The 22,815-nt window shown below is 40.7% G+C and overlaps 2 protein-coding genes across 4 annotated transcripts in view; one reads left to right on the forward strand and one right to left on the reverse strand.

Annotated features, from left to right (window-relative positions):
* ep300a (EP300 lysine acetyltransferase a) overlaps positions 1-10,359 on the reverse strand; it is a 48,920-nt gene extending 38,561 nt beyond the window's left edge. Inside the window, 4 exon segments of the mRNA XM_079656831.1 lie at positions 921-1,248; positions 2,201-2,368; positions 6,307-6,959; positions 10,092-10,359. Coding sequence (XP_079512957.1) covers positions 921-1,248; positions 2,201-2,368; positions 6,307-6,959; positions 10,092-10,173 — 1,231 coding nt within the window. The 5' untranslated portion in view covers positions 10,174-10,359.
* Positions 10,360-10,546: 187 nt separating this feature from the next.
* l3mbtl2 (L3MBTL histone methyl-lysine binding protein 2) lies at positions 10,547-22,793 on the forward strand. 3 transcript variants are annotated; one of them, XM_079656832.1, is made up of 6 exons: positions 15,799-16,677; positions 16,893-17,067; positions 17,313-17,400; positions 18,212-18,326; positions 18,473-18,606; positions 19,511-22,793. In XM_079656832.1, the coding sequence occupies exons 1-6, from the start codon at positions 16,473-16,475 to the stop codon at positions 20,045-20,047; spliced, it is 1,254 nt and encodes a 417-aa protein (XP_079512958.1). In that variant the 5' UTR covers positions 15,799-16,472; the 3' UTR covers positions 20,048-22,793. The 3 variants fall into 3 exon arrangements, with proteins under 3 accessions (XP_079512960.1, XP_079512959.1, XP_079512958.1); XM_079656834.1 differs by lacking the exons at positions 15,799-16,677; positions 16,893-17,067; positions 17,313-17,400 and adding exons at positions 10,547-10,727; positions 15,441-15,789 and having other exon boundaries at positions 19,511-22,789; XM_079656833.1 differs by lacking the exons at positions 15,799-16,677; positions 16,893-17,067; positions 17,313-17,400 and adding exons at positions 13,326-13,434; positions 15,441-15,789 and having other exon boundaries at positions 19,511-22,788.
* Positions 22,794-22,815: the final 22 nt, after the last annotated feature.

Raw genomic sequence — 22,815 nt, forward strand, 5'->3', positions numbered from 1 at the left:
AAAAGGATGAAACAAAGTGAGGTAATGGAAACATTTTAAAATGTAACCTAAAAGATGCCAGTTGCCTTAAATCCTTCCTAAAATTGTCGCCCTAAAGCTGAGGTTATTATATCTCTAACTCACAGTTTTTACTTTCTAACCACAAGCTAATATATATGTTATGCCTCCTGCGTCGTTTGCTTGAAGGGTGCATTGGGTGACATATTCCTTTATTATGAGGAGAACTGCCAGTCGGTGTAATTCATCTCAGGATGTCAAACTCAGAAATAAAATAAAAAGCATCTCTGAGCATAAACAGTGACATCACCCAGGAGAGGGCTACTGTATAGAGAGTACATCAAAATGAATCACATGGTTGTTTCAGAATAAACTACCAAGGAAAATGAATCTGTAAACGGATACGATTGGGCTTCCTTTTGTTTAAATACTATTCCTTTGGACAACAATTAGGCCTGTGCAAAGTGTAAATGTCAATATTGTGATAAAGATGTGATGTTAGATTTCTGACAAGAATTACACATAGTTATTTTCCCCCCCCAAATTAAAGTATGTATTTCAGTGAAATTATGTCATTTTGTGAATTGATCAGACTTTTCCTACTTCAAATATTTGTGAATAATCTGAATATCATAGCAATATTGGTGTATTTAATCAGAAATAAATAGATTTTCCCCCATATATCCTTTCCTAATGACAATGGACTTGTATAGCAATGATGTACAAGCTAAGTTGCCGCCGCAGACATGATTATAACTGGATGAATACAGCATGACTGTGATCTCACACGGCCTCTTGATTGTAATATAAATACAAAACGACTGTGTTTATATTATCCTTGTAAAGCCGTCTCTCTAACCTCCCTTCCTGTCAAACACAGGGACTCATCACACGCCTGCAGCAGCAGTGTCTTTTCGACTCACCCTGACAGGACTTGCCGGCCTGGCAGTGCGTCATGTGGTTGAGGACGTTCTTCATGGTGCGGCAGTGTGGCAGGTTGCACTGCCTCACTTCCCCGTTAGCTTGTTCCCGCCGCTGACACTTGTGTGCGTGCAGAAGAAGGACCAGTTGCTGCTGGATCAGCTTTCGTTTCTCGGGGTCGGCCGTCGGCGGTGCTCCGGCAGCGGAGGAAGCTGCAGAAACCTGCGAAGCCACCAGAGAGGCCTGAGCGTTGGGTCCCATCCCTGGAGACCCTCCACCTACTGGAGCTCCAGAGGGGCCGACAACACCGGGCTGCGACTGCTGGGAGCCCTGGGAGAGGAGGGAATACGTTACGTGAACTATAAGAAGATCCACTTGGGTTAAAGGTCCCCGATTAGACTGTTTTTCATCAATATATCACAGGTCTCAGATATATACAGAACCTGTCTCTGATTGGCTGAAACACCAAACAGATCATTGCAGCATTACCCATAATCCCCTCTGTTTCAGCCCTGTTTCCAAAGTGCTGATTCTCTGTCTGTTACTTTAGATGAAAATAAGGAGCCCCTCCCCACGCCCCTCTGAGAGACATTTGGTTAGAAAGAACTCAATGGTGCTCTAGGAGGAGATTCAGGTGATAAGGGGGGGGGGGGGGCTTGTCTTGTGGCTAATGGTTACACAAGACAACACATCGTTATGACATCATAAAGTGGCCAAAATCTGATCAGCTCATTTTCAGACAGGTTTTTATAGAAATGGATCAGGACAAAAAGAGAGAGAATCTTTCTTCCTGAAACTTTCAGTCTCTTTCCACAGAGGGGACACATGTTGATGTAGAAGAGACATGAAGAAGAGGGGACACATGTTGATGTAGAAGAGACATGAAGAAGAGGGGACACACGTTTATGTAGAAGAGACATGTAGAAGAGGGGACACATGTTGATGTAGAAGAGACATGAAGAAGAGAGGACACATGTTGATGTAGAAGAGACATGTAGAAGAGGGGACACATGTTGATGTAGAAGAGACATGTAGAAGAGGGGACACATGTTGATGTAGAAGAGACATGGAGAAGAGGGGACACATGTTGATGTAGAAGAGACATGAAGAAGAGAGGACACATGTTGATGTAGAAGAGACATGTAGAAGAGGGGACACATGTTGATGTAGAAGAGACATGAAGAAGAGGGGACACATGGTGATGTAGAAGAGACATGAAAAAGTGGATTTTGCATAATAGGTGACCTTTAAATCTATAGAAAAATTTGTATTTGTTCCTTACCATGGCGGCCATTCCTTGCATGGGTTGGTTCTTCTTGTCCACACTGAACTGGGCCAGGCTGTTGGGACCTTTGTTCTGGAGCTGAGGGCCCAGCCCTGCGCCGCCCAGACCTTGATTCCCCGCATACGGACCTCCGAACGGGCCGCCTGGGTTCCCCATCATCCCCATCTGGGAGGAAGAAAAGAGAGAATCAGAATCAGAGACAGGTTTATTACCAGACAGGTTGACACCAGCGTTTCCGCCAGGGGGGCGTCTTGCCGTCACTTGACGCTCTTATTCAGATCGGAACGCCCTGAACTCGAGCCGAGGGCGTCCAAAAAAAAAAGATTCGAGAAAAGATTGAGTTTTTATCGCTTGAAATGACGAAAAGGAAAAAGGACATCCCTCTGTTGGAGGGGCAAAGGAGTCTGCTGGGATTCTTTTCGCCGCCAGCAAAGCTGGCATTTTACAATAAACTTCCGTTGGGTCGCTTAAAAACAGATATCACAAATCGAATCGCAATATTTGTCAGAAAAATCGCGATTACATTATTTCCCCAAATCGTGCAGCCCTAGAGCGTGAACTGCGAGCGCCGGAGCCTCGCAGCGGCGAAACTGAGGCTCCGTGGTAAACTGTGGTAACATGAAGAGCCGCTTAGGAGCCGAAAGAGCCAGCTTTTCTTAGTGAGCCGAGCCAAATGATCCGGCTTAGGGCTGAACAATTAATCGATTTTAAATCGAAATCGCGATTTGAAATGATGCGATTATCAAATCGCAAAGCCTGCGATTTTTTTTGAAATTATTATTTATTTTTATTTTTATTTTTCTTGTGTGTCAGTCATTCACAACAATCAGAAGTGCTGTGCTCCACATGTACCAGCCATTGTTAACCAATCAGAAGTGGCCCATGATAGAAGGTGATAGACAGATTGTGACAGATTTTTGAAAGTGCTTGCCCTTTCCAAATGGCTTCCAGTAGAGCTTTCCTAGATGGAAATGCTCCATTACATGTTTCTATTACAGGGTGAATCTTAAACTGAAGCTTGACTTTAAAGCAACCCAACGGAAGTTTCATGTAAGTTTAGTTCTTTCACTCGTAGCTCGGGCTGCGGGGGTGCTAGAGACGGGAGCATGTTGATACGACCTTCCTAGCCGGAGTTATGGCCGCATTTTACAATAAACTTCCGTTGGGTCGCTTAAAAACAAATATCGCAAATCAAATCGCAATATCTGTCAGAAAAATCACAATTAGATTAGCAGCAACTGAGGCTCCGTGGTAAACTCTGGTAACATGAAGAGCCGTTTAGGAGCCGGCTCTTCTTAGTGAGCCGAGCCAAATGATCCGGCTCACTAAGAAGAGCCAGAATTCCCATCACTAATACGTAAAGAGATAGTATCTATAAAGGAACGGTTCAATTCAAGATTCACGTGACACGACGACACGACGTAACAACCCCCCCCCCCCCAGCTCTCGGGGTGGACGCCCTCTCAGTCCTGGTCTGGCGGAAACACTAGTTGACACATATGAGGAAGAATTTGAATTGGTGTCGTGGTGCATATTTTAAGGAAACTATAATAATATTACAAAAGAAAATACAAAAAAATATAGTAAAATAAAAAATAAAATAAAGCAGTAATTTACATTGAAATAGAATGCAATAAAATAGAAAATATGTGCAGTTAGCAAACCAGATATTGTCAACATTTTGTTGGTGAGTTAGAGAAGACAATAAACTATAGTATCAACCCCACTGTGCACGCAAAGGTATTGTTTGTTTTAACATTTTGCAAAAATCCTTCTGTTGTCTCGTAGATCTGCGTTTCTTTGACACTTTATTACATTTTAAACGCCAGGCTTGTGCGAAACAGGTGTGTTTTTATTGATTTTATTTTTAAAATGTAGCTTTTATAGTCTGTGTAATGACATGCATAATGTATGAGCTACCTAATCAACCAATTAAAACTAATAAAAAAAAATTGAATTAGGTTTAAACTGACTAAACACTAGAATTACGGGGTTCATTTGCTGACAGGTAAAACTCCTCTGAATGTTGTCCTCACGGCGTCATGTGCCGAGCCGCAAAGACTTGTGTGGACTCAAGCTTGTGGTGTACACTTTAGTATTTATTTTTACAGTGGGAACACAGAGAAAATAATGATGTTTTCTAGCTAGGCTCTGGTCCAAAAATGCTGCAGTAGTTCGGGTTTGATAAACGATGCAGGTTCATAAAAGGTCAAGCACAATTTTCTTGACAAAAAAGCTCAAATGTCTCCAAAAGCTGTCAAATCTGCGCTGCTTAAGGCTGCGGATGTTTCCTCACACCATTGTTTCGTGCCAAAGTATTTATCTCCCAAAAGAACGTGTTTTTTTTACCACTTGCGCAACTGCTCAAGAGCATCGAGGACGTACTGAAAATGTGCTTTTAAATGAGTTAAGCAGGTTTCAACATCAACAGCAGCCAGCAGAATGTGAAATCAGACGAGCATTGTTTTCCTTGTTCTCCGTGACTTATTTGAACTTTTTTCTATGATTTGTTTCTCGTTCCTTTCCTCCTTATTACTTGCATCGCCTTCAGAAAGACCACTACATCTTTCTTTCTGCCCCCTTATACGAAACCTGGAAACCATCTCGGTGCTTTTTTCAGCGGCTAAATCAGAAATCAGTGTCTCCATCACATTCATTCAGCAGCATCACCAGCGGCTGAAACACAGTTATTGTCCTTCCAGTGAGACTTTCAATCACACAAACTGAGCAGCCCTCTGCCACTTCAACTCCAATCAAGAGCTTGCAGCGTTTCCTAGCGGATGTTAAAATACAGAGGTACGTTCAAGGACCCGGAGCATCTCTTTCTGGGCAGAAATCAAACTAAAGCCTTCCAAAAAACTGTACACTTTAAAGAAAAAGCTAAAAAGAATGCCTTAATAGTTTTGCACAAACATAAGATCATGACCTACATCAAATATGTGTCAAATGAACTCCATGTTTATGTTTCAAAAGTAAGACAACGGGCGACTTTAGGAGTGTAGATTATTAGTTTCATCACGTTGCAATACCTTTTAGATTCTTTGGACAGATTAGCCGATATCGGGAAAGTCTGCCAAAATGTTTTTTATAAGATTTAATTAAGTGACTTGTGATTGATATGAAACCATAGTATGTCCATTTGACCCAATGATTTCCATCAATATTAAGGCTGTGCAATTAATCGTATTTTAAATCTCGATGTTGGCTTGCAACGATTACGAAAACAACGTAATCGAAATAAAACAATTATTATTTGTATTTAAAAAAAATATATATATATATTTTTGTATTGGTTTTTCAGTTGAATTATACTTAATAAACTGTTAAAAACATAATGTTCAACATTTTCTTTTTCAATAAATGGATGTTTTCAAAGTAAATGGATAATCGTTTTTAATAATCGTGATATCAATTATTGACCCAAATAATCGTGATCATGATTTTTGACATAATCGCACGGCCCTAATCAATATTCACAAAAAGCAGCTTAAATATATTCTCTGTACTGGACGTGTAGGAATGAGGAGCGCTTGGACGGATATGATGATACAGATGTGCATCGGATTTTCAAAATGAAGGCGCGTCTGCAAGAGGAGGATATCTAACGATCTTTTCAGTTTGCGTCCATGGTGATCCGGACCATAGTATCGTTTACACCCCTGGGCGGTAGTTACGGTTTTTACAGCATTACTAGACGATAATGCAGGTTCTACAAATGACTTTAGAGCGGGGACTTGCTGAGCACCCAATATGAATATATACAACCATAATATCCCATATAACTCCAATGTTACACCCCATGGTGAAAAAAACAGCATTTTCACCATTAAAAGGAGAAAGTGCAAACTGGATCCAACTCTCTGAAGAGGATTGTGTATAGATTTGAGTGTTGCTGAAATCTGGGCTACTACAATTTCTAAAGCAATCTTGTAAGTGTTGAATATAATTTGTCTTTTTGTTTGTTATTTTTTGTTTTCTTTCATGCTGGGGTGGGGGTGGGGGGTGTATTAGATTCTATATGTATTTGACTGCTCAATGACATGCTGTATGATTATAAAGAAAACTTTAAAAAAAAATAAAGTGTTAAAAAAAAGGACCCTTACCTTGTTCATTGCTCCGGGCTGCTGGCCTCTCATCCCGGCCTGGCCCCCGGTCCCCTGCTGCTGCTGGAGGGTCTCCGCCAACAGGTTGCTGCTGCCCCCCATCCCCTGACTCCCAAAGCCCATCCTGGGGGAGCCGTTCATCACCTGGCTTCCCATCATGCCTGGCTGCTGCTGCTGTCCGTTATTGCCTTTCTGCTGCGCTGCCATCATGGCCCTGTTCATGCCACCCATCATGCCAGCGTTCTGTTGCTGCATCAGGCTGGCCTGCTGCTGAGGGGACAGGTGCTGCTGGCCCATCATCTGAGGAGGACCAGGAGATGCTTTCATGTTCGCTAAGTGTTGCCCCAAAGCGCTGGAGCCTCCTGGGCTGCCCATGGCTCCTTGGTGCCCTTGCTGGGTCGCGTTGGGCGCCCCCGATCGCAAAAGCTCTGACAGCTGTTTGTGCTTTGCCACCGCATCCTGACCTCCGAGTCCGAGTCCGAGCCCCATTCCTCCAGCACCGCCTCCTCCTCCAGGACCCAGACCTGCAGGTCCTCCTCCGCCCAGAGAGGTGTGCAGCTGGCTGAGGTCCCCTCCGTTAACCAGACCCGAGTCATGGGAGCTGATGAGCTCGTCTGGGAGATCGTGCTCCAAGTCAAACAGTGAGCCGAAATCTAAAAAGAGAAGAAATGCAAAGTTTAGGCGGAGGAGTCAAAGGAAGATGAAGACAAAAAAGATTTGCTGGTTTATTCCTTCATTTTTGACCGTTGTGTCTTCTGCCTGTCAACTTTGCAATTTTTGTCAATCATAGTTTGACTGTTTATGAAGCATATAGTATACATCATAACTTAAATCTGCATTTCAAATTTAAAGCCAACTTAATTCTGACTTATAACCACAAGTTTCCTTTTTTTTTTAATTTATGGTCAGCAGAACTCATTTTCATGTTTGGTTTATTTTACGAAATAATATTTTATTCCAATATAACATTTGACTCTGGGACAACAGGAAAGGTGAAGCCTGTCTGACAACACAATGGAACTGATAAAAGCTGTTTAAAAGGCGTACGGACAATTTTCTCCCATCAGGAATTAATAACATACCATCAAACAAAACACAACTGAGCACTTAACTTCAGAGGAAATCCAGAAGAAAGTTTCATGCATGCACAAATCTACAATATATGCAAACACACACGCCCACATGGCCTGCTCACACACAGAATCCCTGTCCAGCAAAGTGATTCAACATGTTGCAAACACAGGTTTGTGCCGACCAGGTGACGAATGGACCGTTTCATAGAAAGTAATGCCACAAAATGGAGACGTTCGCTGTGTCAGTGTGTATCCACTGAGTTCAACAGCACACATCTTAGGCAATCAAATAAGACGCATGATAGAGATCAAAACACAAAAAGCCTAGCCCTCCCCCCCCAAATGTTTTAAAGAACATAATCTAATTTAGTCTCTTGTGTTGGACATTTCTGAGTGTTGTTGGTGCGTTTTAATGAATTATGACTATTTAAATGATTGATCTACAATGATATTATTCTGCAGTTGCAGCACTGACAGTATTTCCTAGTAGCTTTTTGAAACCAGTACAGAGTAATATCATGCAAAAGTATTTTTAAATGTCCCATAGCTTCTTAATGTGTCATATGCTTTTATTTCTACACTATATAAACACTCTGCATGACGGTGCCACAAATACATAAGAAGATAATGTCTTTGAGTGCAATACATTGCATCTCTTATATAGATATTTATTTTGACAGGACTGCACTGAACCTTCAAATACATGATGCAAGTTAACATTAATGTGTGGATGATTTAGGTCCCTTTCCACAGACACTGACAGTTACAGAGAGCCTTAACTGAGTGGACAGCTCAAAATGCAGCTCTTTATGGTCAAAATTATGGATTAAGTGATGATATTTCTTCATTGGAGCAGTATTTACTTGCTAACTCCACTAATATCGTAGTGGCATGGCGCTAGCCAGTATTCCAGCTGCTGTCACACGCCATCCACACACAAAAAAACACACACCAACAATGGCAATGTGAAGCTTTACAATCAGTCGGACATGTGGGCCTACATGTATCTCTCACACAAGGCTAGCCTCGCCACCATCTGCAACCTCTGCTTTCAGCAACACTACCTACAGTAGCTAAGAAGCTAAGATAAACAAGAACACAATGTCAAATTAATACTGTATAGTTGAATAAATACTGATTACTACAGTAAGCACTATTCAGTTTTCATTTTACATTATCTTATTCTACTTTACATGTATATAGACTCTTGCATTTACTTGCGTGCACAGTTTAGCTTATCGTATTTTATTTGACATGTATATAGTCTATTTTTCTTCGTCTGCATTACTTGGTACACGTTGGTCTTGGAACATAATCTTATACTACTCTGTTTCTTCTTGCACTATTTTAATTGTTTTATGTCTCATATATATTTATGTTGCATTGTTGGAGGAGCTTTGGACATATGTTCATTGCCATTACTACACGGTAGCTACATGTTAATAAATCCTTTGAATATATTGAATGTAACGCTAGTTGGGAAAGGGTCTGAGTTATGATGGGGCAACACAACACACTGCTTTAGACGCCTTAAAAACTAAAATAACACAATGGGGGTTTACTGTAGCTGACTGTCAATTGGTCACAAGTGTAAATACACTAAATTACTTCATGATAAGTCGGCATGGCATGGAGTTTATCATCCCCCCGGCTAAAGTAGCCATTAGACAGTCTGTGGAGGACCCGCATTCGGTTAGCCGAGATGCTAACAGAGCTACCATGGATTTAGAGAGAAAACTGGATAACGTTCATTCCTATGAGAGATGCAAAGTGGCGTATCGAGCCAAAAAGGCCTGAGCAAAGTACCCGTATGTGGGCCCATTGAGCTTGCGCAGTAGAGCTTTCTCCCACTGAGCTGTCAAATGAATGGAGAAATAACTCTGGATTCAGCTTTTAGTGTATTTGTACAACTTGTTAGACCCTAATGATTCAAATAAGGGCTGCAAAGGTGATGGGTAGTTTATCAAGCTAATTTTGAGTTTTTTGTAAGCCATGGCTGTGTATTTATTTGTCTTTATTAAAAAAAAATCTATTACTAATAATGTGTGCTTTTCCCTCTATATTTTATAAATTAGCTTACTCTTTGTTATTGCTTGCCTTAAATTCCGGCATCTGCATATTTTATAATTTTTATTCTAAGATACTCTTCTAAATAATATGTATTTTCTATTTCTATCTATTCTATTTTGAAGACAGTTTGTCATTCTTGTACAATTTCACAACTTGGGATAAATAAAGTATATATTTATTGGTCGTTTTCTGTGTTTATGTTTATATACACCAAGGAAAATTCCTCGTATGTGTAAAACTAATGTGGAAAAAACCTGTTTATGATTCTGATATCTATGAATGCAAGTCAATGGGAAAAGGTATGTTTGGGCCCAATGACACATACGTTGTAGTACCACCATTTGGCCACTAAGCAAAATGTGCTTCAACGTCCGGCGCTCTTCCTGCTGTTGGGCTTGATTCTGATAGTTATCCTAGCGTTAGCCTCAATGCTAACGTAGCTACCTCCGGCTAAAATGGCTGTTAGCATCTGAGCTACCAGCGGGGAACCTGCTCTTCACGTCCGACACACACTCCTCACAGCTAACAGTTAGCAAGCTACGGTAAAAACTGAATCCCACCACTCGTATGTCCCCCTCTCTAAAGTCAAACCTGAGCTAACTAAACAAATACCACCACATTATACCATTAAAAAACACGTACCGTTCCCATCGGAGGCGGACAGCGGGGAGAGTTTAGGCCTCTTGGCTGAAGGCGGGCCAGAGTCCAGAACGTTCTCGGCCATATTTTTCCCGAAATAAAAATATATATAAAGTATCCACACTTGCAAAACGCCCCCTTAGAAGCTCATTCCTTCCTGGTTTTTCCAAAATATTGCGACTTTTCCCCCTCCTTTTGCGGGGGACTAAGAGGGGGAAAGTCCCGTGTAGAAATCACACTCCTCTTTCCCTGGGTTCGCCTCTCGATTTCAGCCTCGGCGAATATCAACCCCCCTCCCTCCCTCCCTCGTCGGATTTTTTGTTCTTTATAAATTTCTGCCAGCGGAGGAGGAGGAGGGGGGGGGAGACACACGCAGAGGCTTCCCCTCTAAACTTGCACAGCCTCTTCGGATGTAAATACACTGTCCCCTGGTCTCTCGGCCATGCTATCATCCGTCATTTGAACCTCCTTTTTCAGCGGAGTCTGGATGGAGATAATGTCGGGCAGTAGAGGCTTGTTTGCCTGCGAAGTGATGGTGGTGGCGGTGGTGGAACTGCTGGTGGCAGCGGGTAAAGGATGAGGGGATGCAATATGAAAAACAATACTACTGGATAATGTGCAGCTGCAATAAGGAAATTGGTAATACTTATGAGCTGGAATCTGCATGTATTTGTAATGGAATTCATCCATGCAGAAGCCTGAATTGGCATCGTTTTTTTGGTGAGGTTCAGCTGCAAAAAGTTGGATTATTCTTCAAAATGTATCTTAAACGATGCAATAACGAAAAATAACAATGCTTTTAGCTCGGATTGGCATGTAATAAACAAGTTATTTGTAATGACATTCATTCATCCATCAACCTGAACTTTTTGATAAGGTACAGTTGCAAAGATTAAAGTTGGATTATGTTCAACAGTTTTTTTAAATGCAAGTTTGTAATCTAATTTCTGATCAGATTTTCAGCCTTTTAACAAGAATAAAATAAGGATGTTGTGCAGCAGATAGATGTTAGCGTCACACACACTGAAAATTATTTGCATGAAAGGACGATTTGACGAACTTGATTCCTCAATAACATTCACTAAAACCCAATCATGCCTTTTTTGATTTGCTTGTCTTCTCATAGGTAACATGTTGACTATGCAGCCTGTCCTGGTTTTGACTCTGCATGTTGGCTCCATGGCTGGAAAAATATATTCTTCCTGACTTTTTCTTTTACCAAAACATCCAATTACTCCAGGAAAAGTGTTCATAATCATCCCAAAACTTCCAGCTTTCCAAAAACAATGAACTTTTCCTTCTAAACCTGCATCAGTATAAGAGCTGGGACAGCATCTGCAGAATAGATGTAAGTGTTCCATTGCCTTATTCATGACACAGAATACTAGTGTGGTGAATCAAATCAAAGATGTCATTTTAACAACTACACCATTACAACAAATGAATGTAGACATCTCAAGGACACACTTACCTTCTTACTTGTTTTTTATGCAAGACAAGCATCGATTTATTAACAAAAAGTTGTCAGAAGCTGTTTGTGCAGGGTTGGAAAAAAGAAGGGCCTTAATCAGGCATTGTGTGTGTGTGTGTGTGTGTGTGTGTGTGTGTGTGTGTGTGTGTGTGTGTGTGTGTGTGTGTGTGTGTGTGTGTGTGTGTGTGTGTGTGTGTGTGTGTGTGTGTGTGTTGTTTCCTGTTTCACATGGATATTAATGTAAATAATGGCCTTAAATGAGTCTTATAAAACTCTCTGTGAAAAGTTTTAGAGGCATGATAATGATAACGAAAAATAAATTCATATATGTTTCGGATAAATCGATAAGGCATTACTACTACAGAATTAATGCATACTCATTTATTGTTGAGAAAATTCCTTGCTTAAAAATGTTCACCCAAGTTATTGTAATTTCCATGGTTGTACAATTATCATTTCTCTTTTACAAATAGACTTTTTCACTGAAGACACTTTAACAGGCCACAGTAGACAAAACATAACGTGTAAATAATCTAATTCATAATGCCCAAAAACAAATCAGCTGCTGCAGTTTCAGGGTCATTGTATTGTGTTTGCTGGCTCATTCTAACTTCGGTAGGCTACTAGTCCAGGGGCCGGACTGTTTCAATGTTTATAGCCAAACTTATTGAAATGAACTTATTGCATTAAATAATCAGTTGCATTAGTTTCTTATGGCTCTATCTGCAGCTTTCCAGAGTCATTTCTTATGATTACATTTTCCCACAGGCCAACAACAGCTTCAAAAAAACTATCTCCCTCAAAGAGAAAACCAAACATGCCCTGTTGAGAAAGAAAAAAGTGCAGAAGGAAACATCCATGTAAACTCAGTGTGCTGCTCTGTGATGCTAGTTCAAGCCAGATACTTGGCATCTCATCTAGGGTGCAAGGTCATCAATGTTTGGGCTCAGGCTCTGAGCTGAGGAAACCCTCAGGATTGAGTGAAGGTGTGCGTGTAATATACCGGCGGGCCAGATCTAATAGTAATTAAATAATTATCCTGCGGGCCGAAATTAAATCCACAAAGGGCCTGATTTGGCCTCCGGGCCTTGAGTTTGACATGTGTGCCTTAATTTAACAGACGCATCATTAACATTATCAGTAACACATCTGCTATAACTATCAGGCTATTTCCTTAACTTTAGAAAAGGCCTGGTCAGTTATTAACTCATACATTATTGCAATATCTCAATCAAGATTAATCTTCAATAAACAGCTTGATTTAAAAGTTCTGCTTCAATCTTGAAAAACGTTATTGATGTTTAAAAGCATTTAGGCTACAATTAAAAGGTACATTAGATTATTGGATTCATATTAGATGTAGTGGAAAATAGCTAATTAAATGTCCTCAAGTCTTACTAATAGTAGTAGTATTTCCACTTTATGCATCATTATGCCTCTTCTCCACTACATTTCAGAGGTATTGGTAATTTATACCAAAACAGAGATGGAGATGTACTCAGATAAGTAAATTAAGTAGCCTTATAAGCAACATTCTACAATGAAAAAGAGTGAAATTATCGAAATAATGGTCAGTCATTTCTTTGGTTAATCAATGTATTGTTTCATTGGTACATTTTCATATGTTTTGTGTGTTAAAATCCTATTTTGAAAGGTGACCAAAGCTGTCAGTGAAGTGGAATTGTAAGCCATATCCCTCTGAGAGGTAGGAAGTAACATCCGATGCTCTAAAACTCAAACTCCGACAATGCTTTGCGCGGGCGCAACAAGTAAATGTGATGACGTCAAAAGTAAGCGACCACAACACATTGGGTTTAGGATCCAGAATAGTCTTACTGCTGTACGAAACATTTCACTGAGGGCCTAAACCTTTATGTAAGTAGAGACTTTAAAGTAACAAGAAGATAATTTGCGTTTCATAAAAAGACTTGCTATTAGCAATTTTAGCAGTTAGCTTGCATGTACAGTAGCACGTGAGCTACACACACTTTGTTTATGTTTGATTATAAATGTAGGCTGTGACTTTTTGGTTAAAACAGATAGTTTGGCAGCAACATTTCATTCAGAAATGTCCTTATTTCGGCTGTTTTTCAGGGTATTGCTGGTAATGTTTTTACTCTGTGTGCACTTCTTGTTTATCAAATGTTTTGAAGTTCTGGTTTATAGAAGCTTAGTTCACATATTTTAGACTGTGCTTATTAGTTATTTCTAATGTGAATATGTTACCCAAGTGGCATTATTCATCATACATTTCGGTAAGAAATGACTGTATAATTTAAGTGGAAGGCATCATTTAAGACTTAGAAATATACTTCACCAAGAACCAACAGAAATGATAAAAAGGAGATTGAGCTTTTCTCTTTTCTCTGTTTTGAATCATATTATAGTAAATAACTTCACTACATCTATCACCTTGGACTTACTAATCACATTTTCCTATTCTCTAACACACACATGTGTCAAACTCAAGGCCCGGGGGCCAAATCAGGCCCTTGGTGGATTTAATTTCGGCCCGCTGGATAATTTCAAATTGCTATTAGATCTGGCCCGCTGGTATATTGCACGCACACCTTCACTCAATCCTGAAGGTTTCCTCAGCTCAGAGCCTGAGCCCAAACATTGATGAACTTGCACCCAAGATGAGATGCCAAGTATCTGGCTTGAACTAGCATTACAGAGCAGCACACTGAGTTTCAATGGATGTTTCCTTCTGCACTTTGTTTCTCACGACAACAGGGCGTGTTTGGTTTTCTCTTTGAGGGAAATAGTTTTGTTGAAGCTGTTGTTGGCCTGTGGGAAAATGTAATCATAAGAAATGACTCTGGAAAAGCTGCAGATAGAGCCATAAGAAATGAATGCAACTGATTATTTAATGTTTAATGTGGTTTTTATAGGCAATCATTTAAGCTTAGTTAGTTCCAGGTTTAATATGTGCAATAAGTTCATTTCAATAAGTTTTGCAATAAACATTGAACCAGTCCGGACCTCGACTAGTACCCATTTTTTAGTTTTGGCCCACTGTGTATTTGAGTTTGACACCCCTGCTCTAACATGTTATGAACATAACAGTTAATCAAGAAGATAATTGGGAGATTCAACTATAATGAAAAAAGTTTCAGTCCTAATACAAACTATGATTTATTTCAGCCTTTTGTCCGAACAATAGCTTCAAAATGTAATGTTATATAATGTATTTTTGTTGTAGACTTAAAACATCTGTTTATCACTTTTTCTCTGCAGAGCTCATAGAACAACTTCCTGCTGTGTTCTGTGCGGCGTTTGTGGTCCTTTTTATTCTGTATTAGGATCCTCATTGGTTATTTTTTCTCGCACACACACACACAGTCAAACATACAGAAAACAAAACAAAAAAACTGCCCATCATTTCATACAATTCAATATGAAGTGAAAACAGCATCTATCTGACACTGACACTGTTCATTTATGCTTTATGATACAGAGAGGATTTTTCGTTTCAAATATTTGTATTGCGAAGAAGCATACAAGTGTAAGCAATAGTACAGACTTCTTTGGGGTGGAAATCATGCTTCCCTTTTTCAACATAGAAGACAAACAGAACAGCCAACAAGAAATATGTTTTTGTACTTATTGGAAGTCGCTTTGGATAAAAGCGTCAGCTAAATGCAATGTAATAATAATAATAATAATGTAATAATAAAAAAATAATAAAGAATACCATACTTAATGACATACATAGTCATAGTGGGAAAGAATATACAAAATAGTATATATAATACAAATTAAAGGGTGCAAACTTTTTTAATTTACTTCGGAAGTTTCCTGAATAATATAGACCGACAATGACTTCCAGCTGACCATGGCTCTGACTGTGTTCTGTTTCATATTTGATGTCGTCACAGGATGCCTTACCACTGTGTGGCCTATGGATGCGGCAAAACTGCAGAAGATGATGTGACGCTGTTTAAATTCCCCAAGGACCAAGATGAGTTTTGCAAATGGGAGAAGCAGGTCCAGCGCACCCGAAGCCAATGGGTCGCCACGCCCAACTCCCACCTGTGCAGCGAGCACTTTGGGAGGGAGTACTTTGAGCCCAAACTCCCCTCTGGAGCTCTGAAACTGAAATCTGGAGCCGCTCCGACAATATTCATCCGTCCAAGATGTTCCTCCTGCAGCGGCGTGGGATGCATTCACTGCCTGCCTGCCATCCAACGCCGGGGCATTACTGCAGAATCGAGAGACCGCACAAGTGTGAGTAGTTATTATCCTGGAGAAGGAAAGGTCACTGCGGAGATAACGTTTCTTTAAGTGCTTCAAACGAGCCTCTTGGTTGTTTACATTGATGATGTAAAGTCATGGAGGGATTACTGAAAGAGACAAGTAACAACTAGGAAGAGTAGTCACTTACAATAAATGCAATAAATCATAAAGAAGCAACTCAAAAAGTGCAGATATATCTGCTTCAAGTAAGACAGACCATTGTATGTGCTGAGGCATTAGTTAGTCTTAAAGGTAGGGTAGGTAAGAATGGAGAAACCAGCTCGAGTGCGCTAGAATTTGAAAGTACGCAGCCGAAAAAAAATCTGCCCCTCCCTTCAGACTTCCTTACAGAGCCCCTCCTCCAACACACACGAACACGCACATGACCAATGAGGGCACGAGATAAGTTTGTGCACAGATGGAAGGCTGACAGGCAGGTAGGCCATCCATTTACTTTAGCCGGGCCGGCTCAGATGATTGGTCGTGCTTTTTACAGCGCCACGGCTTCCACAGATAATTTTTTTTTATGTATTTATTGTCAAAGCATTTAATGTATAGAGCTCCTGCGGATGATGTCACATATGCTGGTCACGTGACGAGAAACGAAGGGGGCAGCCATTTTGGCAGTAATCGCGTCAGTAAATTCATTGGCAGGCACTGGCAGACTGTCGAGGATGGTGGATAACTGCTGTGCACCAGGTTGCACAAATAGGCGTGGGAAGAAGAAAGGTGTATCTTATTATCGCATTCCAAAAGACGCGGAGAGGAGGGAAAAGTGGATCGCAGCGATTAAAAGAGCCAGGAGCCGTCTGAACAAGACTGAAAGATGGGACCCCCCGGCCGTTGGCTTTCGCTTATGCAGTGATCACTTCATATCAGGTGGGTGAAGGAATACAGTACAATGCTACAAAAAGTTTCTGGTCAGTTTAATTTTTACCGAAGTAGAATCTAGCACCCAGTTATTATAGCTAACGGACTCTGTGATGTCCCTTTTTAACTCAACAAGTGTGGCTCTGGTGCAGCCTAGCCAGTTAGCTTGTAGCAAGCTAGTGGTAAACAAACCCGTGTTGAAAATATTCCTTCTTATTTTTTAGGGAGAAAGAGTGATAACCCGTTGAGTCCGGATTTTATTCCGTCAATTTTTGATTACCTTCCATCTCCAGAGAAGAGGAGACGAAAAACGAGACTGGAGGTTTTTAACAGAAGGCAGAAGGCTAAATTGCACAAAGTAGAGCAGGCAAAGCTATCTGCAGAAGCCATCCGTCAAAGGTTGGTAGATCAAACTCCTGTCTGATTACATGTTGGGTCTACTTGTTATCGGTGTGTTATTCAGATTATTTTATTTCAAATAGTTAACTGCCGTGATATGGTTCTAAACAAAAACGTCACACCAGTCATTTAATGAAGGCTAATATCATATGATTTCCATTAAACATGTCAGACTGTAAACATGTAAACTGCCATCAGTATTGTATGCATGAAAGCTTATTTTGCTGCTTCTGTGTTTTCATCAGGACATCAACTGATTGTCCCCAGAACAAGGCAGCCCAAGAAGTCCAAATCACAGAGCCTTTGAAGGAGCCCCCCATCTCAGATCCTTTGGTAGAATTTCACTTGAATTAAAATGAGATGTATACTCGCACGGTAGGAAAACGCTGGCGCCGGTCGTCATGTTTACTGCCAAAATGGTGGCTGATAACCAAAAGTCACGTGACCGCAGGAGCTCTATTCATTGCTATCGGGATGTTAAGAGCATTCCATGGAATATAACAAGTGTTTCTGAAGTGAATTACCTACCCCACCTTTAAGTGCCCCCCCTTTTTAAATAGCCAAGGTAAAAGCTAAATTAAATTTGTTTTTAGTTTGCGATTGAATATCTGTTGACTTCCTGCTCTCCTGATATCAATGGGAAACTCATTCCACCATTTATTTAAATTCAATTACGAAAAAATAAAGACAAAAACACCCAAAGTGACCAAAACAAGTGCAAAGAGGTGCAGGAGACTCACAATGACTCTGAAAAGGGGAAAACAACCAGAAAGAGACACAAAATGACTACCAAAATAAATAAGACTAGTACAAAGAGACATCAAACAGTTGCAAGAAGACTCTAAACTACTTTGAATGTGGTTAAAACCAGAGACACACAAAACAACTTCAAATTATTACGAAGAGACCAAAAAATACTGCATGGAGACTCACCAATCAACCAGATAAAAACAAAATATCTGCAAACACAGCCATTATTAACAAAAAAAGAACCAAACATATTCACACAGATAACTGCACATTGACAAAGAGACGACCAAAGTACACTCATTCAGGACTGGGGTTGTAGCGCTTATTGGTGGTTTGGCCCCATTTTACATTTACACCTCCTATTTACCTCTTCGTTTTTTGTATCTGTAATCAGGGAGAACATATTGAAATTGCGCCCATTAAGTCTGATGAAAGCACGGGAGAAAGTGACGAAGAACAGCCGACAAGAGGAGGGATGATGCCGGGAGAGAAAAGTGAAGAACAGACAGGTGAGGAGTAAATGAGGAACTAAAAATGGAAAGATTGAGTCTAAATGAAGGATTTAAATTCTCTACAAAACATCCCTATAATACAAAGGGACTGTAGAAAAGAGTTGAGGGTGTTTAATGCCCAATGTTTTTATTTATCTTCCCAGTGGTGTGTGAGATGTGCGGCACCACCGGCGACTTAAACGCCTTCTTCTCCAAGACGAAGCGATTCTGCAGTTTGTCTTGTTCACGTTCGTATTCATCAAACTCCAAGAAGACCTCCATACTGGCTCGACTGCAGGTCAGAACATCTTTAAAGAGCTTACGAAATGCTATAGAGAGGCGAAGTCCCGCCTATCTACTTCCGAACCATGGGACCTTATTTCTGAAAAATGTTGTATTGAAGTCAATGGAGAGAGAAAGATTATCTTTCGATACCGTTTGAATTGTGCCACGAATTACACATATGATGTTTTTCAATCTTACAAGAATAATTTCCATGTCAAAAAAGTTTGTCGTAAAACAGTTGAAATATAAGACTATGAAAAATACGCAACTAGAAAGACTACAAATCCCAGAGTCGCGTAAGTGATGTCATTAACGTTACACACTACACTTGTGTTACTCACAGAAACCTTGTAAAGCCGTTCCCGCATGCTGGCTCTTATGAACTGACCTTGTGTATGTACAGCTCTCAACATGCCCAGACTTGGAGTGATTTTCACCTCTTTTAATACTTTTCGCCTCATTCTGAAAGAAAGAAGTGAAATGTCCCAACGTGACGGCCGTCTTGGTGTGTGGTGCGAGACGGGAGATGTAGTTCATTGAGCGGTTTCACACAAAAAAATGTGTTACTTCACAGTTTTACGACACATTTAAAAAATGCTGACTTGCAAAATTATCTTTTAAATTGACAAACATCATATGTGTAATTTGTGGCACAATTCAAACGGGATCGAAAGACAATCTTTCTCTCTCCATTGACTTCAATACATACTTTTTCAGAAATAAGGTCCCATGGAGCTCCCCCGGAAAGGGAGGGACTTCGCCTCTCTATTAGCACCTGTTAGTGGGCTTGGTATATGATAGAGGTTGCATTTGTATCGTGAAATGTGCCATTTAATTGTTTTATTATTGATTTTTTTCCATCGTTCGTCGCGCTGGAAACCAACTTCGGTCATTTCCGGCGGTGACGTCATGAGTAGAACACAGCTGAGTCGCCATTGAATGCATCGAAGGGCCAAATATTAAAACAAAGGATGCACAGCAATAAGACGTCAAGAATAATCGGCAAGCGATGTGTTGTATGGGGATGTGGGGCCGTCTCCAAAGCAGGCTATGGGATGTTTTTGTGGCCAAAGAATGATCAAATGTCGCGTATATGGACAAAACAAGTGCGTTGTACGAGGGCGGACTTTGCTGGACCAGGTAATGCGGGGTCGATGAAACCGACAATTTGTGGGCAGCACTTCGAGAGATCATGTTTCGAACAATCCACAATGCTCGCTCAGGAAATTGGATTAAAAAAGAATTTCAAACTGAACAAAGATGCTGTTCCAACAATACTGCCAAGACCCCCATTGCCAGCACAAGCCACCACGCCGATTCCTACACGTCCCCCGATGCAGAGTCCTCCAGCAAAGAGACTGCGGAATGCATTCGCCAAAAGGGAGAGAGAGAAGGTAAGCCGTGCTACTTGTTGTTCAATGTTTACAACAAGCATAAAGCCTGAATCAAAATGACATGTACAATCTCAAACATTTATTAGTTGATGAAGTCATGATGCCATATATTATTGCATGCACTTTGCCCATGAACAGCATTTATAGTAAAAGTATACGTGCCAGCAGGGCCGGTTCTAGACATTTTGGTGCCCTAGGCAAGATTATGATTTGGTGCACCCCCCCCCCCCCCCCCCCCTCCAAGCAATACACAATAGAATATATAAAGAATAAATAAAAAATCTCTACAAAAACTGAAACGTATTGACATGTTGGTTATATACATAAAGAAGGTTTCAAATGTATTCATTATTGTATGAACATGTTTTAATTGGGGGGTGGACGTCACATCCTCTAGGGCAGTGCTTCTCAAAGTGTGGTCCGTGAGCGCCCCCTAGTGTTCCTTGAGTATATTGGTAAAATGTCCCATTTGAAATTAATTAATTAATTTAACCTCGAAATGGAGCGATCTTAAGTTTCAGCCCAGCGCAACACCTTCATCACACCTGTTGCCACTTGTTTGTACCATTTTCAGGCGATTTGTAATCTGTTCTAGAAAGACGATGTGTCTTTGGATATTTGTGGAGTTAGGTGGTCCGCGAGTGTTTTTTTATTGGTTAAGTGATCCTTGGTATGAAAAAGTTTGAGAAACACTGCTTTAGGGGGGTCCGGGATATGCCCCCCCGGAAAGATTTTTTTTTAAATTTTAAAGTAAAATGCTTCAATCTGGTTTGAGCAGAATTACTAGAGACTAGATCTAGGGGGTACAACTCTAAAACACCCATATGAAAAAGATTGATTTACATTTTAATAACCAAATAAGTATGTGAACATAACAAACAACCTACCATAGCCAATAACAAATAAATGTAACATATTTTATTTTTGTTGTTCATTCATATCTTATTTTACCTAACATTTATTTATTCATGCATTTTTTTTTTTTTTAAATATCTCCAGTTTTAAACTATATTTTTGGTTTTCTGTCCTATAGTATACATTGGAACGATTTCAAACCTGTTGTTATTTATCCTAATAATTACTAAGGAGTGCCTTGGAAATATTTGTTTACATAAATTATGACCAAACCGTTTGAGACCCACTGAGATAACTTAGACTAAAGTGAACTATCTAAACACTCAAGAGTCCTTTACCTCACTGAGCTGTAGTTATCAGCCTCAATCCAACAACAATCCGCGGTACCGATGCGCGACCTCTCGCTCTCTCTTGCTCGCCCGGAGGCTCGCTCGCACTTTGGCTGTGAGCTGCGGGCGCCTGATAAGTCAACATCCCCCACTTTCATCACTTACAGCGCCCATCGTACAGGGCAGATGCAAAATGTTGCCGGGCCGGGATGCAAAGAGCGTTTACTTTATTCAAATATTAATGTAAATGACTTACATCAAGGGCAGAAAAAAAGGCAGAATAAAAAAAAAAAAGATAAATAAAATAGTTCGCTTGTGCCAAGGGCCGGCCCTGCGTCCCAGATCCACTCAGTAGTCGGTGGAAAAAAACAGAGAAGAGAGAGGCTGTTGTGCTGTTTAGAAGCAGATGTAATCACTGAACGGACAATCTGTTTTGTTATTGACTCTAATCAAGTGCTGGATACTTGAACGACGTGTAGTTGTCGGATGGAAATGTTGCCTGGATCTTTTTAATGGCACATGATGGCAGTGGGATTCTGTGGTTCTTACCAAGTGTTCCCCAGCTAAATCTCACTAGCTGGCGGTATGTCACATAGCGATACATTCTGTAAAATACAAGATCATAAATGTCAATGGTAATCACTTCAACCTTATTTGCTTATTTATTCTGTAACTTTGCCAGAGTGACCATTAAACTTCCCAAAAATACATCAACGTTTCTGAGCTCTACAAATTTGTGAAACCAAGTAACTTACTCATTACGTGGCTGATCACCCGCTTGTTGTCTGTCCCTCTTTGAATAATGATGGTAGGCTATCTGCAACACCCAAACATCCAGACAATTTGATTGGAATCTATTACGCAGGTTATGTTTGCACCATCTCCCTCATATTCATTGAATTCCTCCATTTTGGCAACCATGACAACCTTTTTTGGCAGCATTGGCACTCTTCAATTGTTTCCATGATTTTACATTTTTCAAATGTACACCTAAATGTACAAATAATTGTTGACAAAAATAATTGCATTCTTCTGTGGTGAGTTCCAAGCCTAGCAGAGTGTGATGCAGTTACCTGAGCCAAGTGTCTATGAATTATAGGCTGCGTCTCACTTCGGTTGTTTTTCATTTCCTCGCTCCTCGGGCTCGGTATCACCGGAAGTTGATTTGTCTGCGCCATCATGAGTAGCGTCCCAGTGGCCTTATTTTTGCTGGAGGATCGAGGAGTGATAACGGAGGAGCGATAATCCAGTGAAATCCTCAGACACTCGCCCCGCCCCCTTACTGTGTATCGCTCACTGATTGGACGATGCAGCGCATGCACTGATCTGGTTGCTGTCAGACGACCAGCTGTGCGGCGTCATCACCAACGGACGTCGCTTCCCGTCACGCTCCGGAGGAAACGACGTCCCATTGCTCTTAAAACTCATTTCCCTGCTTCTCGTGGTTTCCTTGCGTCTCTCCATGCTTCCCTTGTGGGAGGGACTAGACGCAGGGAAACAATGCAAGTGAGGGGCGCAAGGAATCCATTTAACCGAAGTGAGATGCAGCTCCAGTCACATGTATACCAGTCTGTGTTCTGTTGCCTGAGCCAAGTGTGCCTGCTACATTACGATTTATTTACTATTTATTGAGAATCTCTGAAT

The sequence above is a fragment of the Notothenia rossii genome, assembly GCF_949606895.1.
Source record: "Notothenia rossii genome assembly, chromosome: 11".
NCBI lineage: Eukaryota > Metazoa > Chordata > Actinopteri > Perciformes > Nototheniidae > Notothenia > Notothenia rossii.